Below are 18,087 nucleotides of genomic sequence, written 5' to 3'. Positions count from 1 at the left end.
AAATTCGTGGGAATTGGTTTAAAAGTCCACCTCTCTGTCACAGCGGCTTTAAAACCAACAAGGGTTTAATTAGTATCAGAACCCAGAGATAGAAAGGTTCTTCTTTGGCATTGTTTATCTACTATTCTTAACAGCTTGCTTCTTTTCTAGTATCCAGAATTATGTGGTTCATCGAATAGAATTCTTTCAGAAGTTTCTCTAAAGCGGTGGTAATTCCATATCAATCAATTATATTAAAACTTCAATACAACGTTGAGGATTCTTACGTTGCACAGTCACAGAGAAATAATACAAGACATTGAAATAGCCAGTTGACTTCATCTTAATTCAAATATTGAAAATTCCTTTGTTCATTTTAAGTTGAGAAAGAACCGTTTAAATGGCCTTTTATAGAGAAGAATATTGTATCATTATTTGACCTACATGTATCCACATCAAGGTCACTGTCATTGGCAAGGTCATCAGTGTCGGCGCCACTTGAATAGTCGTCTGCATGCTTGGTCCCGATTTTCTTTTTGCCCGCGCGTATATCAATATCATCGCCAAATTTTTCCTGAAAGAGGCCAGTAATTAGTAATTCAAATATATATATCCATTTACAATAATTGCTGTAGTAATAGGAAACATTTAAATATATTTTGAAAGTGCACTGAATAGCACAATTTAAGCATTGTGCGAGTGCAGATGACACCCCTTACAGCAGTACTTGCCTTCGTAATGGCCTAATGCTTGGCATTATATAGATTATATCAATATAATAAAATGTACAGCATATGTTTATAGACATACATTTAACATTTTGTATCAGCTCTATCAAGTAAAATAATTACACTATTAAATTAACTACTTTAGATTGTAAATTATTCGTGTAAATGGATTATTTTTTACTATTTTCACAGTAACGTAAAATTGGCAACATTAGAGGTTTAATTTTTGTATGATGTTTGATGAATACCTTGAGTTTTCTGGCAATTTCAGCCTTCGAAAGACTTGGGTCTATCCCCAGGCGTCTGAGATCTTCGTCAGTAAGCTTGTCGAGGTTTATCTTCTTCTTCCCCGCCTTAAGTCTTATCTTACCGTCTGCTCCGACCTCAAACTGCTCCTCGTCCGAATCATCTGGATCTGAAAAATGTCCAGTGTATATAGTAACTTATAGAAACCTCAAACAGTACTGTACAGGGAATCGCTACACTACTGTACAGGGAACCGCTACACTACCTACATGTAAGTACAGATCTTAGGAAAATATATGAATGAACTGAATGTCTTATGACTTTCGTTTTCTTTGTAGAATACGTTATATTTTTCACTTACCAACAACTTTTCCTCCTTTCTTTTTGACTACTTTCATATTACCATCCTCATCTGTTGAAATCAAAAGACAAAATTTAAAATCATCTGTTATATCCCTTATACCTAAAGTTGAACATTTGATTTACTTGCAAACTTACCATACTCATACTCGTATTCAGAGCCATCGTCATCACCAACCTAGGAAATAAAGAAAGGAGTTAAGATATTTATAATCACATTGGATGAATCTGCTGTTTGATTATAAATGCCTGCGTACGTGTTATGAAACAAAGAAACAGCAACTCACTTTTGGATTTCGGCGCGTTTTTCGTATCACTCTGCCCTTGTCATCATATTCCTACAGAGTATACAAAGTATTCATTTTAGAAATAAATGACAGAGAACGTTTAGGGTAGTAAGGAAGGGTATGAGTTATGATTTGATTACTTACATAATTAAATTCATCATCATGCCCTTTGTTTCCCCTTCTCTTTATGACCTTTCCGGTGACAGGGTCAACAATCTCTGAAAACCAAACAGACGAACACAATTATTGCTATGTTTTACGATAATATTCGATTTTATAAAAAGCCAACATGAAAATGAATACATTTCAAATCGACAGAAGTGCAGCAAAAAAACTTTGTAAGTGGTGATACGGCACACCATGCAAATTTACCGGAAGTGGTGCAAGAAATTGTAAGTATAGCTTATGTGTACATATTCAAAGTGTAATATTTTATACATAAATGTTGCTGATAAAGTCCACACGATACAACCAAATTTAGAGGAGTGTGACATTAAACTGATAGTGTTCTTCATTTGTTAAAATATTAGGCAGTGGAATGTTATGCTCATGTTTAGAAACCGGAAACAAAAGCTTTCGCCGCGAGAGGGTGCTGTACAGACGGGAACACATCACACTGAGTGGGAGAACAGACACTCCACACAATTGATGTTTAATACCTTACGTATGGAGTTCCAGATATCGTTAAATATGGGTGCTTCTTTAATAAACACGTCTTTCCACTCCTTATGAGCAAGATATACCTCGTCGCGATATGATCGTCCAAAATACTCGTTTTCAGAATACGTTCTAGTTGTTCTTGATATATATATATATATATATACACTAGATCTACACCAGTAGTAGCATGTTAAAAACTATATTCATTATACTCCTAAGCTTTGCCATCAAACGATATTAAACCTGTATAAATTTGTTGTGATATACTGATTTTCAAACAAAACGTTACATTTTTTGCAAAACCATATAACTGTTCAGCTGTGGGCATTTTCATTTTATAATTATCAAAGAAACTCAAATGCCAAATGAAATATACCTCGAAAATAAGTACTGTACATATATATTGCTGTAACCTTATACAAAAATACTTTGTTACCCTCTTCGCTTTCATCGTCAGCCTCGTTTCCGTCCTTGCCCTTTTTCTTTCCTTTACCCTTTTCAGGTGGGGGACGTTTGCCTTGTCTGAAAAATGGAAAGTTCCCTGTATTATTTCTTGCACAGAATTAACACAAATTCTTTTCAATTAGCCGAATTTCATCATCATCTTAATCATTGGCGACTTACTTGACTAGATCAGATCGTCTGGCAGGTTCCCCGTCTGAGTCCAGCGTCCAATCAGAAGAAGGACTAATCAGACCTTTTTCTCTTGCCTCTTGTAATTTCTTTATTTTCATCTGTTTCTGTCTTTCCTGTTTGACCTTTTCTCTGAAATGTTTCAAAACTATCTAATTGCTGATTGCATCTGTTTGCCTAATATACACCGTCTGAAGATTTATTTTCTGTTGTTTAATTTTTCACCCTTATTTTGAATAATCCGAGGCATTTTTTTTATAGATTAAAAAATTACGACAGAGGAAAAATGTATGATTATATTATGTAGTACAGTACTAAACTATATATTCTACACACAAAATACTTCTCAGCATTTATTTAAGAATTTATAAATGCGATGAAAATGAAGAGATGGCATTTTTATGCTTTTGTGAAAAATATTAAGATTAATTCTGTATTTGTATCACTTGAATTGTGAGAGATTAAAATAACTAGGTTATCAGATGGAATCATGGGAGGTCATCCTTTGTTGTCCGAATGACACGCTTTGAAAATAACAATGTAAAGCAGTTAAAGAAGCTTTGCAGTGAGTTCCTACATACTTGGCCTTTTTCCTGAGTGGTTCTCCTGTATCAGAATCTATTGTCCAGTCGGAGGACGGACTTATCAAACCCTTCTCCCTTAATTCTGCCAGCTTAGCTGCTTTCTTCTTTTCCTTTTCCAGCATTTTCTTTTGCCTATGAATTAAAATTAAATTTTAAAATCCTTAAGGTCAACGTTGTGAATAGTTTCAACTAAATTTTAAGTACAGAATTCTATTGAGATGGTCGACAGATTTTGAGTAGAACTAACGATAATTATCACTTTATCGCAAATTGTGAACAAGCATGATTTATGCAAAATTTAATGTTTACATACAGTATAGATTTTGAAAGATTTAATTGAATGTAAGACACATTTAAAATACCCATTAATGGAGAAGATGAGACTAAAGTTTGTTCAAAAGAAATGAGTCGACGACGCCTTTTATCAAGAATAAAGAGCTCTGAAGTAATTAATGATAAGATTTTAAAAGTAACTAAAACGTCTCTCAAAGGAACATCTAATACTCAACACTTAAACATATTCAATAAAGTGGTTAACAAAGAATATAAACGAAAACTTGACAGATGATTAATGGCTTTGAAAAATCACCAATGCAGCATTGGTCATCTGCAAGATCTAATATTTTGATGGCAAAACACGTACATGTAGTTCAGGTCCAATGATATTTTTTAAAATGTCTTTTCTATTCTAGCTCTGAGGAATAGAACCTGTAGATGAAGATTACAATTTGGAATTCTCTATTTCTGAATTGAAAGTAGTAAGAGATACGCACTCTTGATGTTTAGACATCATTTCGTCATATTTATCTCCATATTTCTCCCTTCTCCGTTTTTCGCGTTCTGTAGCTCGTTTAGCTTTCGCCTCAAAATAAGCTTTCTTTTCTTCCTCCGTCATGTTCTCCAAATCGACGTCATCGTCATCTGTTGTACAATCACTGAACACGGGTTCAAAGTCCTTCCCCAATTTTTCTTTTAGTTTAGCCCTGGCTGCTTCCTTTGCCGCAGCTTTGGCCTTTGCTTTCTTGCTGTTTGGATTTTCCTTCTTCACTCGAATTTTTCCACCTTTTCCATCTGATTTTTCTGTGTATACACTACATACAAATGGTTACAGATAATATATTTTTTAATTAAAATCGGTAGTGCATGTAACTGTAAAGATTTGATATTTTCTAGAGGTAATCATCTTTATAAATGAGTATATAATATCCTGTATAAGCTTCAGTGTATTAGAATTATGGAATTTACTTACCTTATTTCATCTGTAAAAGACAAAATATCACGGATCAATTATTGCCGATAGAGATATTTAATTGATGTCTATGGAAATATTACTAAGACAGTTCATGCTACACGTATAGTGTTTTATCTAATACTTAAGTACTCACCTTCGTCATATTCTTTTGCTTTTGCATATCCGATGACGTTTCCCTTTGCGTCCCTTATTTTCTTTTTCATGAAGGTTCTTCGTGTCCCCCCTTCGCTTGTTTCGCTGTAATAACTATGATCGCTGTCTTCACCACCTCTGTTCAGTTTTGCTTTCCTTAATTTGTCCTTTTCTTTCTTTTCCTTTTGTTTCTTCTTATCTGCCATTCTTCCACCCTCCTCATAGCTGTCTGCGCTATGATAGGATTCTGGTTCACTATAAGTTCCATCCTCTCTTTTGCGCTTACGCATCACATGACGTGTACCCCCGTCGCTCACTACGCTATAATAACTATGCGCACTTCCGGCATGTTCTCTATCTCTTCTTCTGCGTCTACGACGCGCCTCTCCATCAGCGTCTTCCCCACTGTGGTATGATTCGCTACCACTTCGTGTACCATCTTCTCTCTTCCGCCTTCTTCTGACGTGTCTTGTACCACCGGCACTGTAGACGCTTCTATAACTGTAATCACTGTCACTTCCGGCATCCCTCTTTCCTTTTTTCCGTGCTCGCCTATCCTCCGCAGTCTCTTCCTTGTCTATTTCTCCTTTGGCCAGGCCTTTCCGTCCCTTGCCTCCTTTTCCTTTCTGCATGGACTCAAAACCGCTGTCAATATCAGACTGTTTCCCAAGTTTTCTGTAAATGTTAAAGAATTGAAAAGCTTCCGTCTCATCATACACCAAACATGTATTATATTCATGTTGAAAAAGTCGATATTGCATATAACTTACAAAATTAATACCACAAATATCAATGCGTATAAACGTTTAGTCTTCAGACATGTTTTGTTCAATCTCCTGTGCAGAGCCGTTTTGCACACACTCGATAAAATCTTCCCGTCTCAAAGTTTTAACAGAGATATAACTTACTTTTTGTACTTCTTCCCTGTGAGGGGGTCAACCACAACTTCATACACAATACCGTCTTTTCCCACAATTCGTTGACCTTCCTTCGCTGAAATACGGGAAAAACAGTCGCTCTCTTTAGCATTTATATTACATGTGAGTTTATATACTCTGAGGTTAAAATTTCGGAAGAAATAAATGACTATTTTGATATTCAAAAATCATATTCTATTCTAAGTCACGTTTAAGACTTGGATAAACATGCAGTCTGAATGAAAAGCCGTCATAAATAAATGGCATTATCCATTTGTTGCTGTGTGGCTTTGTAATCATTAAAGTGTGCATGCTTTTACATGAAGTTCTGCTACTACATTGTATGTGTTTGTGTAAACTGTACAAACCATTCTTTATATCTACGTCGTCGTCTCCACCAGAATACACCGTGGACGCCTTCTCCCAGGAATCGATCACTTCACCCTTCTCTAGTGGTATGAATTTCTTCAGGAAATCCGGATTCCCACCAGATTCCATGAACTGTTTGTATTCCTCTTCTGTTAGTAACACTTGTTTTTCTATCAGACGACCACTCTTTGTCCTAATGTACGTTTTGACCACTTTCATGGGCGTTGGGTCGGCTTTTTGCCATCCCTCCACTGTACCCCCCTCATCACCCATGTACTTCCCAAGAATATCGTTCATGTCTGCATCACCTTTCTGAAGTCTCTCATAGTCATCTGCCGACACGTAGATAGTTTTCTCAATTAGACGCCCGCTTTTTGTTCTCACTGTGGTTTTGATAGCTTTCATGGGTTCCGCGCTCTGCCATGATTCCAGTGTTTCGCCGTCACCCAACGGCATATACTTCTTGATTATGTCAGCTGGGTCCTTTCCTTCTTTGATCATGGCATCATAATCTTCTTGTGAAATCATAATGGTTTTCTCAATAATTCTTCCGCTTTTTGTACGTACGTAAGTTTTGATTGTTTTCATTTTAGCTTCATCCCAACCCTCAATCACTTCTCCATCCTTTGCATACTTCTTTAAAAGTGCCTTTGCATCACCTTTCCCTTGTGTAATAGCTTCGTAATCCTCTTTCGAAACATACACAAGTTTTTCAACAAGTCGCCCACTTTTTGTTCGGACGTATGTTTTGATGGCTTTGACCTCATCCTTATCCCAAGATTCTAGTCCCTGGGCCTCGTCATTTGAAAGGTACTTTTTGAGAATGTCTTGTATGTTTTTGCCTTCTTTGAATGCCTCATAATCCTCCTCGGACAAAAAAATGATCCTCTCAACCAATCGTCCACTTTTTGTCCGAATATAAGTTTTCACTGCTTTAACCTCTGTCAGCATGATAAGATATAAGAAATATTAAGAAAACTGGTAAATATATTATACTGCATATTCAAATATCTTTAAAACCAATACTCTTACTTACGTTTTTCGCGGATTGATTCTAATCGCTGTTTCAGAATGAGCTCTCTCTGTCTTTGGAGTTCTAATTCCTCCAATAAACATTTGACGTACCAGTAACCATGGCGATAGCCCCCGCCCACTCGAATGTATTTGTGCTATAAAAAAAATGACACGATATAAGGTTAAACAAAATACCTAATGTGGATTATGTGTATTTCGATTTGCTGTGTAGCTGAATGTGTAACTTGTTCTTTGCTTACCGATTCGCATCTCTTATGTGGAACTTTCAACAAACACTTCAAACAGTCCTCAACAGCTGACTGGAAAAGTAAGATTCGTCTTGTCGTCATTTAACATTAAACAAAGCAAAAATTACATCTATACGCACATGACTGGGTATTTTAAACCAATTTGAATGCTAGCTAGAAACATTACCTTTGTCAGATACGGTGAATCTGCAGTTAATCTGTTTTTGAACGGATCTGGTGTTTTCCGATATTTTGCAGAATATCTTGCTCGTATGTCTGTGTTTAGGTTATATCCTGATTTCTGAAAGGATAAATGCTAGTATTTCAATAAAAACATTTTAAAAAGTCCTGTTCTTTTAAAATATACATGTATAAAGTTCTGAAATATAGACATCTCTTTGATCTCCCATTCCGAGCTGCATAACGTAGTGTTTGTGTTAGTATTCAACTGCATTAAATACTCTCGTGGACATGTTGTCTTTAACCTCTCAACATAATTGTAAAAATAACTAAATTTTACATGTATGCAATTCAATATCAATTTCATGTGTAAATAGCAGGTTAAAAAGCAAGTTAGACTTTATGATTTCAAATACATGACCTGCTGTCTCTAATGAATAGGTATGCTTTCCGACGACGCGAGATCTTTAACATGTTTACTTGTTATATTAGAAGTCATGTAAAATGGAGTACCACCTCAGAGCAAAACATTGGTAATTTAAAAAAAAATATTGATTTATTTTGAAAAAAGAAAAGAAAATTCTAGTTGTGTGAAATTTACACCTAATGACAGTATATGATCTCAGTCTTCTCTGGTTTATTTTCCAGTCCACTTCAAACAACTCCCTCTCCCTTCATTCCACCGGTAGAATGTGTGTGTATGAAGTTATGTTACTAGTTCGACACAGGTCTATATCTAGACTTAATAAGGCTTGTTTTGCTCTGTGTGATTCTATAACATTAATGTTGCTGTCATGCTTTTTGTTTACAACTCCATTTTGCTATTCTAAACATTGGGGTTTGGCCACAAGACTTGGGGGATTGTAATATATAGACCGTTACGTACTACCCTCCTTTCTCCCCATCTAATCTATGCAGGGTGGTTTGTAAATTGTGCTGTCTTTTCAAACTGATTTGCGTGATTTAGACTAATGTTGAAGGAGCAGGCGAGTTAACTTGCGTGATTCAGACTAATGACAGTTAACTTACGTGATTCAGACTGACGAGAGTTAACTTGCGTGATTCAGACTGACGAGAGTTAACTTGCGTGATTCAGACCAATGTTGAAGGAAGCATGGGAGTTATTATTTTTAAATTGATACTAGAATATTCAGTACAAATCGCTAAATTTTTAATAACACACTTTCTCGTTAATCATTGAATTGTTTTCAATCAGTAGATTACCTCTTGAGACTTATTCTTTCAGATCGTGAGGCATTTACATGCACAACATGATTTTGTTTACATATTTAAAATTGAGTTTGCCAAAATAATATGCTGAACCGTGGACGGAGATGATGGATTGTGTAACAAAATGTAATAACGATTAAAACTGTAACAACCCGATTAATTTCCATTATGTAATATCATATTTCATGTCTATAACATAGTGACATGTAATTCAAAATGTAATTCACCGAATCTTTTCTCTAATATGTCTTTTGAAATTGATATTGCTTTCATCATGTAATAAATACATGTTTGTTGCAAACTAGTTCGATCCGGTTTTCTAGTACCACCTGTCTGCAAAATCATTACCAAATATGGTCAAAGGTCAAAGGGTGCAATGGCTTTTACATTTACATGTAACTTAACAAATGGGTTAACCACATGATATTTTAGATTTTAATTCTAGTGATGCATAAAAATATAAATATAAACAATAAAATATATTTCTTTGTTGTTTCATTGGGTGATGAAGATAGCAATCATTGCAGAAAAAATGCAATTTTTTCTGCAATGCTAGCTAGCTTCTTCACCCGATGAAACAACAAAGAAAGACATTTTATTATTGAAATAATCATAACTTATCAAGTGGGTATTGGAATATTTACATTATCCTTTTTGTACAAAATCCTTGTTTTCATTGTTATCACATTGTTCACGGTACCCTAGTGGGGGGGGGGGGGGGGGGTTATATTTTAATCAATGTGTGAAGAGTTCAAGCGATTACGGGGTGCCCCTACACAGAAAGCTCTAAAAACAAATACCCAGTAAACACTAATACATGTAATTTGATCAACTTGTTTTGTAATGTTGCTATTTTTACATGTTTTGCATATCTATTCACGTTTTGTACAGAAATGTTTGAAAACAGAGAAGTTCGATGTGTTTGTAGCAAGTATCCAAAAAGATTGTGGCATTAATTTATATAGAACTTTATACGGTTAATATATTTCAAGTTTTTAACATCCTAGAAAATTTACAAGCCCTTAATTTCAAAGAATTTTATATTTGTACTTATTAGAACCAAACGAAACGAAAAACATATATATCAACCCATCTGCCCATTCATTTATTTACTTCTTCTTATTATTATTATTTGTGTTATCTGGTGTCTTTAAAGGATCAACATTTGTAGTACTTCCTCAAAAGCTGACTTCTCTACACGACTGAAAAATTCGTGAATGTGACGTAAAACAGCACATTACAAACAAACATTTAAATACTTATTTAACCATTAAATCTAGTAAACTAAAACTACAAAATGCAGATTATTTTTGTTCTGTCACGAAAGCTTTACCCAATCGTAAAACAACTATTCTTCAGTACACTTTGCGAAATAAAAAAAAAAAAATCTGCTAAACGGGCATTCCTTATTTTCTGTATAACCTCTAAATATTCTCATTTAAATCGATTAAATCGTAAAAACAGTTTTTATCAATAAAATCCTCCACAGATTTCAATTTGAGGATTTAAAAAATGTGTTAGCTCTCTCTCTCTCTCTCTCTCTCTCTCTCTCTCTCTCTCTCTCTCTCTCTCTCAATAAATAAAGAATACAAATCGTCTTTAAATAGAGTACCACTTTACCATGGTTAAGAGAGAGAGAGAGAGAGAGAGAGAGAGAGAGAGAGAGAGAGAGAGAGAGAGAGAGAGAGAGAACTTGCCTCTTCAATATTTCTTTCAGATTTTTTACACAAATCCAACAGTGATAATTCTGAACTTGAATGTCGTATCAAAATTGTCGTTGTTTGATGTATATCCCTAGAATTCAATCTGGGTAAAACGCAACCTGCTTTCTCCATAATTTTATGGTGAAACTTCAAAGTTCGTGAACAAACATGCCAATTGGGGTACCACTAAATAAATTTTGCGTTCCTTCTCGTCCAAAGTTTTAATCCCCACTCTTTACTTGTCATAAAATACACCAGAACAAAAATTGAGACTGTATATTGACATATCAAGCAAGAACTGAATTAAAATATTTCACATTAATTAGTATTCCAATCTGGTAATTTCCAGTTACTTCCCAATCAGAAATCCAATCTCTACGAAGACTCGCTGCTCAATTTCAGAAATCCAGAATATGTGTATTGACGCAAAGAAGAAGACACGGCTTAAAGTCTGTAACTCGACAGAGCAATGGTCGGAGGAGTCAAGGACGCTGTTTTAAAGAGCCTTTACATGTACAACTGTCTCTAATTCTCTAGGATACATTGATTTTGAACGTCGACTTTTTTATCCCTTTAAACGCATTCATTTTATTGACTGGTTAGTAATCTAAACTTGTTGCGTATTTAATTTTTCAATAGTATGTGTCAAAGATTCAGAGTCTATATCAAACACTGCCAAACAAGCATAATGCCACGATTTATTTCTTCTGTTGTTTACTTGTAAACTTCGCATAAATGTTTTCCCCTCGTTATATACAGAAAAATAAACGCAGATTCAATGACAAAGTCGCTGTTTTTACCCATCAGGAGATCTCAAATCTATTGCATGAAATTTAAATATCCAATTCATCCAATGTATACAAAGGCGGAGGTGAAAAAAAACATCTTATTCTAAAAGAAAATTGATATAATATACTTAAGAAACGTTTGAGTTATTAATTTTTTAAAAGATAAGTCATGCAGGGAAGTCTTGGGTGAGAAATTGTTGTTTGCATCACCATGACGTAAGATAGGCATACGATTTTACACTAAAAACTTTATAAAATTTTAATTCGATGAAAAGAAATTCAATCAGAAGATATCTAGGGGGCCTCCGAATTTAAGATTAAACTTTAGACACAAGTCATCACATTACGTATAAGGCAAGCAAATAAAAATCATAACAATGTTTTAAACGTGTACAGTCTTGTCAGTCAAAGCATTTAGACTTTTAAAAGTTGCTTTCTATGAAACAGGCAGCTTCAAGATCAATCTTAAAAGCCCTTGTCAGCGAAGATACATGGTGTTATATGAATCATGGAATATTTGATTAGAGTTGACATTGATACTGAGTGAGAATATACACATATGTAAAACTTAAAAAGCTATGAAAATATTGTCCCGGAAGTAAGCCTAAGTTGTATGGCCTGCAGCATAAATTCTTTGATATCTTATAACTGATACAACCACTGAAGTATACAATAGAGCTCTCGTTTGACATAAGCCACGTGACCGAGATTTTGTTTGATAATGAGGCCCTGCATTTTATTCAAAGATGTTTAATCATGGAAAATAATGAACAATGACTAATTAACACGTAATACAGGACTGGATCGTGGGTGATTCTTTTATAAACACCTGTCAATATGATAAACGTATTTATAATCTGTTTAATGATATCCACCTCAAAATTATGAAGCCGTTGCGACGTAAAGTTGAACGGCATTTTTTTTAGCAGTACGATCACAATCAATACTTATGTTAAATTACAGAAGAGTTTCATTAGATATACTCTAGAATGTGTTATTTTCTCTTTCTGAAAACAGGTATTCTGAGTTTTTAATTTTTTCTGACAGTCATGGGTTATTTACATGTTCGTGTCACATGTTAGAAACGACACTGGTTCAAATCAGAATTGTGTTCAACAAACCAAATTAAGCGTGAAGTACCATATACTCTTGTCAAAATGGCACAGTCAATTTCTCTATAAATCACCACAAACTGTGTGGTCGATCACATCTGCTTGCAAATGATAGAATTTGTGAAAGGATTCGCCATTTTAATTCGACAAACATTGAGATGTATCAGTGCACAACACGCTAAAATTGTTCCATGTTTGGATAAAAAGGAATCCATTGATTATTTTGGAAAGAATACCATTCAGTGTTAAAACTATGAACTAGAAAATCTACGACAAGGATTAACTTGTCTACAAACATGATTCTTGACTTCACACGAGCTGCCCGATCAATACAATTGACTAGGTATAAAGTAATTTATATGTCCTCGGCTGACGTTCTTTAATCCCATGAAAGACCTTGTAGAACGCCAATCTTCGTCTCCAAAACATTATTGTTGAAAAGATACGTGCACAAATTCAAACTGTTTCCGGTCAGAAAACAAGGAACTTTATCAAGTTTATCTTAAGAGTGGCTGAAACGGTTCGAGATCCGAACTGTGCATGAGAGTAGCTGAAAAGGTTCAAGATCCGCACATCAAAAGAATCGTTTTTAATATCCAATACTTTAAACCTACAACACTGATTTAATTCCTTTGGGGATCCGGGTTAGAATAGGTCCTTAGTACCCCTTGCTTGTCGTACGAGGCGACTAAATGGTACAATCTTTCGGATGAGACCGCAAAACCAAGGCCCCGTGTCACAGCAGGTGTGGCACGATAAAGATTCCTCCCTGCTCAAAGGCAGTAAGCGCCGAGCATAGGCCTAAATTTTGCAGCCCTTCATCGGCAGTGGTGACGTATCCATATGAGTGAAAAATTCTCGAGAGGGACGTTAAACAATATACAATCAATCACTGATTGGACTATCTGTATTTCCATCAACCAATGACAGGAAAATTACAGATTCGAGATCCGCACTGTGTATGAAAGAAACAAACGGTTCGAGATCCGCACTGTGCGTGAGAGTAACTGAAACGGTTCAAGATCCGCACTGTGCATGAAAGAATCTGAAACGGTTCAAGATCCGCACTGTGCATGAAAGAAACTGAAACGGTTCGAGATCCGCACTGTGCATGAAAGAAACAGAAACGGTTCGAGATCCGCACTGTGCATGAGAGTAACTGAAACGGTTCGAGATCCGCACTGTGCATAAAAGAAACTGAAACGGTTCGAGGTCCGCACTGTGCATGAAAGAAACTGAAACGGTTCGAGATCCGCACTGTACATGAAAGAAACTGAAACGGTTCGAGATCCGCACTGTACATGAAAGAAACTGAAACGGTTCGAGATCCGCACTGTGTATGAAAGAAACTGAAACGGTTCGAGATCCGCACTGTGCATGGGGTTGATGAAACTCTCCATAGAAGTCTATTTATATCTTAAACACTAATCACAAGTACTTATTGTAGCGGTCAGACAGACTTGATCGCCGGTGGTCAGTTAGCTCAGTTGGTTGAGCACCTGACCAGAGATCCAAGGGGCCCGGGTTCGATCGTTGTGACTATATGAATATAATCTATGTTAATCATTCTTATGACTGTATGTTTTACTGATTAGATCGAAGAAATAGGGGGGTTGTTGGCGTATTTTAGCCTGATTATACATCTGTATAAACGCGATTGCTATAATAAATCTTAAAGAGAGGTGACTATACTGGTTAATACATGGTTTCTATACAAAAGGAAACGCAAGCTTTCATGTATCTGATAAATGTGAGAACGTACACACTAGGTCGCCTTTTATCACACATTGTCAAACACAGAAAGTGTATATGTCCGAATCATGTTAGAATTTATAGAGATGGGGATTAGTACGAAATATTAGCATGATTTTAGTAATAAAGAATGTAAAGACACATGGAAGATGAAAAATGCATTTATCTATATATGAAAGGGGATTTGATTTATCCTTAAGCCCGATACCTGCGCTTAAAAGATAAGAAGGCACTGAAATGCGCTTAAATTTTGGTCTTCGGAAGTGCAACAAGCACAAACAAAAAGGATGTCGAGATCCGTGGTGTCATTGCTGGAATGCACATCAAAAGAAACGTTTCTAATATCCAATACTTTTAACCTAAAACACTGATTTAAACGTTGGACTTATCTGTATTTCCATCAACCACTGACAGGAAAATTACAGGTTCGACATACACAAAATGGCATGCCAAAGTGGCCCGGATCAAATCGTCAATAGAGAGACACTTGACATTGAGAGAGCTTAATCAATGTTATCTGCTTTGCTTTAATCGCACTTGTAAGAAATAACCTTACCTTTGGTAGAAAATAGAGAAAATCTCGAAATAGAGGAATTATTACCGAATTTTAATTACTGCTTATGTAACTTAAAATTTAATTAGAATGAACGAACCGTCTGATCTTGTAATTCGATATAGCTTTGGATAGCTTATTGATAACAAACCGGTTCAAGCCGTGCCTAGTACGTGTTCATATGTGAAACATATGTGTGAAAACTCTCACGAGTTAAACATCCTTTCTATTTCTCCACAAGGGCTTGGAATTAAATACTGAAACCCATTTGGGTGTACCTATCATTATTTCCTGTTAATAAGTTTGATTCCTACAAATGTGTCCTTCCCTGCATAAGTTATCGAGTTTGTGTATAGAAATATGTTTTCTAAGTAAAAGTAGTAGGCGTGCATAATATTCACGCATACGTCATAAGAGCACTCAGCATTCAGAGCAGCACTCATCTACATGCTTACCTTTGCGTTCCGTAATGAAGGTAGTCTAGAAAAAGATCGAGATATACCCGAGTTGTTGGCGACGCCTTGGGAGCGAAAGGAACAATGATCTGCAAAAAGACAAATTAAACATCAAGTTTACCATGTCTCAGATATCTCACTTACAGCTCTGTTACGTATCCAGGTCTCTTAGATATCTCACTTACATCTCTGTTACGTATCCATGTCTCTTAGATATCTCACTTACAGCTCTGTTACTTATCCATGTCTCTTAGATATCTCACTTCTAGCTCTGTTACTTATCCATGTCTCTTAGATATCTCACTTATATCTCTGTTACGTATCCATGTCTCTTAGATATCTCACTTACAGCTCTGTTACTTATCCATGTCTCTTAGATATCTCACTTATATCTCTGTTACTTATCCATGTCTCTTAGATATCTCACTTCCAGCTCTGTTACGTATCCATGTCTCTTAGATATCTCACTTACATAACTGTTTACGTATCCATGTCTCTTAGATATCTCACTTACAGCTCTGTTTACTTATCCATGTCTCTTAGATATCTCACATCTCTGTTTACTTATCCATGTCTCTTAGATATCTCACTTCCAGCTCTGTTACTTATCCATGTCTCTTAGATATCTCACTTCCAGCTCTGTTACTTATCCATGTCTCTTAGATATCTCACTTACATCTCTGTTACGTATCCATGTCTCTTAGATATCTCACTTACAGCTCTGTTACTTATCCATGTCTCTTAGATATCTCACTTATATCTCTGTTACTTATCCATGTCTCTTAGATATCTCACTTCCAGCTCTGTTACGTATCCATGTCTCTTAGATATCTCACTTACATAACTGTTTACGTATCCATGTCTCTTAGATATCTCACTTACAGCTCTGTTTACTTATCCATGTCTCTTAGATATCTCACATCTCTGTTTACTTATCCATGTCTCTTAGATATCTCACTTACACCTCTGTTACGTATCCATGTCTCTTAGATATCTCACTTACATCTCTGTTACGTATCCATGTCTCTCAGATATCTCACTTACATAACTGTTTACTTATCCATGTCTCTCAGATATCTCACTTACATCTCTGTTACGTATCCATGTCTCTTAGATATCTCACATCTCTGTTTACATACCCATGTCTCTCAGATATCTCACTTACAGCTCTGTTACGTATCCATGTCTCTTAGATATCTCACTTACAGCTCTGTTACGTATCCATGTCTCTTAGATATCTCACTTACACCTCTGTTACGTATCCATGTCTCTCAGATATCTCACTTACATAACTGTTTACTTATCCATGTCTCTTAGATATCTCACTTACAGCTCTGTTACGTATCCAGGTCTCTTAGATATCTCACTTACACCTCTGTTACGTATCCATGTCTCTTAGATATCTCACTTCCAGCTCTGTTACGTATCCATGTCTCTCAGATATCTCACTTACATAACTGTTTACTTATCCATGTCTCTTAGATATCTCACTTACATCTCTGTTACGTATCCATGTCTCTCAGATATCTCACTTACATAACTGTTTACTTATCCATGTCTCTTAGATATATCCCTTACATCTCTGTTTACTTATCCATGTCTCTTAGATATCTCACATCTCTGTTTACTTATCCATGTCTCTTAGATATCTCACGTACATATCTGTTACGTACCCATGTCTCTTAGATATCTCACTTATATCTATACTATGTTCATTCTGTTTACCTCTCTATACAGTTTAAGAGAATGAATATATATTGTCATTGTAACAAGCTTGTATCAGTCAGAATGCACACCACCTTGCCATTTTTTCCCAAACAATAAACCGGGTTCGACCAGTCATTTGCAGACATCTTCACTTTATCGCCTGCTCAGAAGCTGCTTGGTGTGAGTCACAGCTAATTTGTGTCGTTTTGTTTGTTATTTGTTTTATTCAGGAGAGTGGATAATATTTTGTACATATAGATTTATTGAATAATTTCATATTGCTCAAAACATACAATACTGAAGACTGGCCATGAAAAGTCTGTAGGAAAATGACCCGTTTTCTCCAAGATAGCTGGATAGAGTACCAAGGTCGGATTTAAATTCTATTGTTTCTCTTAATACTTCAAAATGACCCCGTAGAATTTCTGTAGCCACGAGGTTTGCCAAGAAATCAATCACTGAATGAATGTTGGTGCCATATTATTTTAATTTGATACATTATTTACGTTGCTATTTCGAATAAACAAATATCTTGTTTCGCGTCCAAATATAAAGGATGTCATTTTAAACAATAAGGGTAACAAGAGAATCTCATTGTAAGGTATCAAAACAAATTAACTTCAATTACAGAAATAAGACTGAGAAGTCGTGGTCCTCAGTTCCTTTGGGAGAGGGACCATGTTCTTTTGCATTGAGATGTACCAGGACATCGTAGGTGTTCCTTACAAGACAATCAGAATTGGAGATGGTTACTCCAAGTTCTCAGTAATGTACATAGGCTAATTATTCTTAATATTGTTATTACATTTGTTCATTTCAAACTAACAATGGTTGCTTACTAACTACCCATTTACCTCGGTCACCAGCCATGATCGATCGATTATTAATCTCAGTAGTTAATACTATCGGAGGCATCAACATTGTTTTAATCTCTAAGCATGGGGCTTGACACAAATCCGAAACATGAATTAACCTCCCATGGAATGCCTCCTTACACCACTTATTACTGACATGAAAACTTAGTACCACTATACGTATTACTACTCATTACCGTTATAGGATAATGTTTATTTAATACGCTTTATTCGTAGAATTATTCTGTCAAAACTAATAGTGGACACTATTAGTATTTAGACATTTTTTCAGATTTATACTTTGATAACAATAATAACCCAAGTTCCCCTCATTTCAGAAACAT

At 35.6% G+C, this 18,087-nt stretch overlaps 1 protein-coding gene across 1 annotated transcript in view; it reads right to left on the bottom strand.

Annotated features, from left to right (window-relative positions):
• The window catches only part of LOC125656418 (uncharacterized), a 44,461-nt gene that overhangs the window by 22,529 nt on the left and 3,845 nt on the right, over positions 1-18,087 (bottom strand). The window contains exons 2-13 of the mRNA XM_056144767.1: positions 15,183-15,271; positions 7,597-7,710; positions 7,422-7,481; positions 7,184-7,316; positions 6,147-7,088; positions 5,770-5,854; positions 4,863-5,536; positions 4,727-4,736; positions 4,251-4,568; positions 3,475-3,609; positions 2,885-3,025; positions 2,697-2,782 (exon numbers count right to left, since the gene is read on the bottom strand). Of these exons, the coding sequence (XP_056000742.1) occupies positions 2,697-2,782; positions 2,885-3,025; positions 3,475-3,609; positions 4,251-4,568; positions 4,727-4,736; positions 4,863-5,536; positions 5,770-5,854; positions 6,147-7,088; positions 7,184-7,316; positions 7,422-7,481; positions 7,597-7,710; positions 15,183-15,271 (2,787 nt within the window). The remainder of the gene's footprint in view (positions 1-2,696; positions 2,783-2,884; positions 3,026-3,474; positions 3,610-4,250; positions 4,569-4,726; positions 4,737-4,862; positions 5,537-5,769; positions 5,855-6,146; positions 7,089-7,183; positions 7,317-7,421; positions 7,482-7,596; positions 7,711-15,182; positions 15,272-18,087) is intronic.

Source organism: Ostrea edulis, chromosome 7 (genome assembly GCF_947568905.1).
Source record: "Ostrea edulis chromosome 7, xbOstEdul1.1, whole genome shotgun sequence".
Lineage (NCBI taxonomy): Eukaryota > Metazoa > Mollusca > Bivalvia > Ostreida > Ostreidae > Ostrea > Ostrea edulis.
This window is presented reverse-complemented; position numbering and strand designations above follow the sequence as displayed.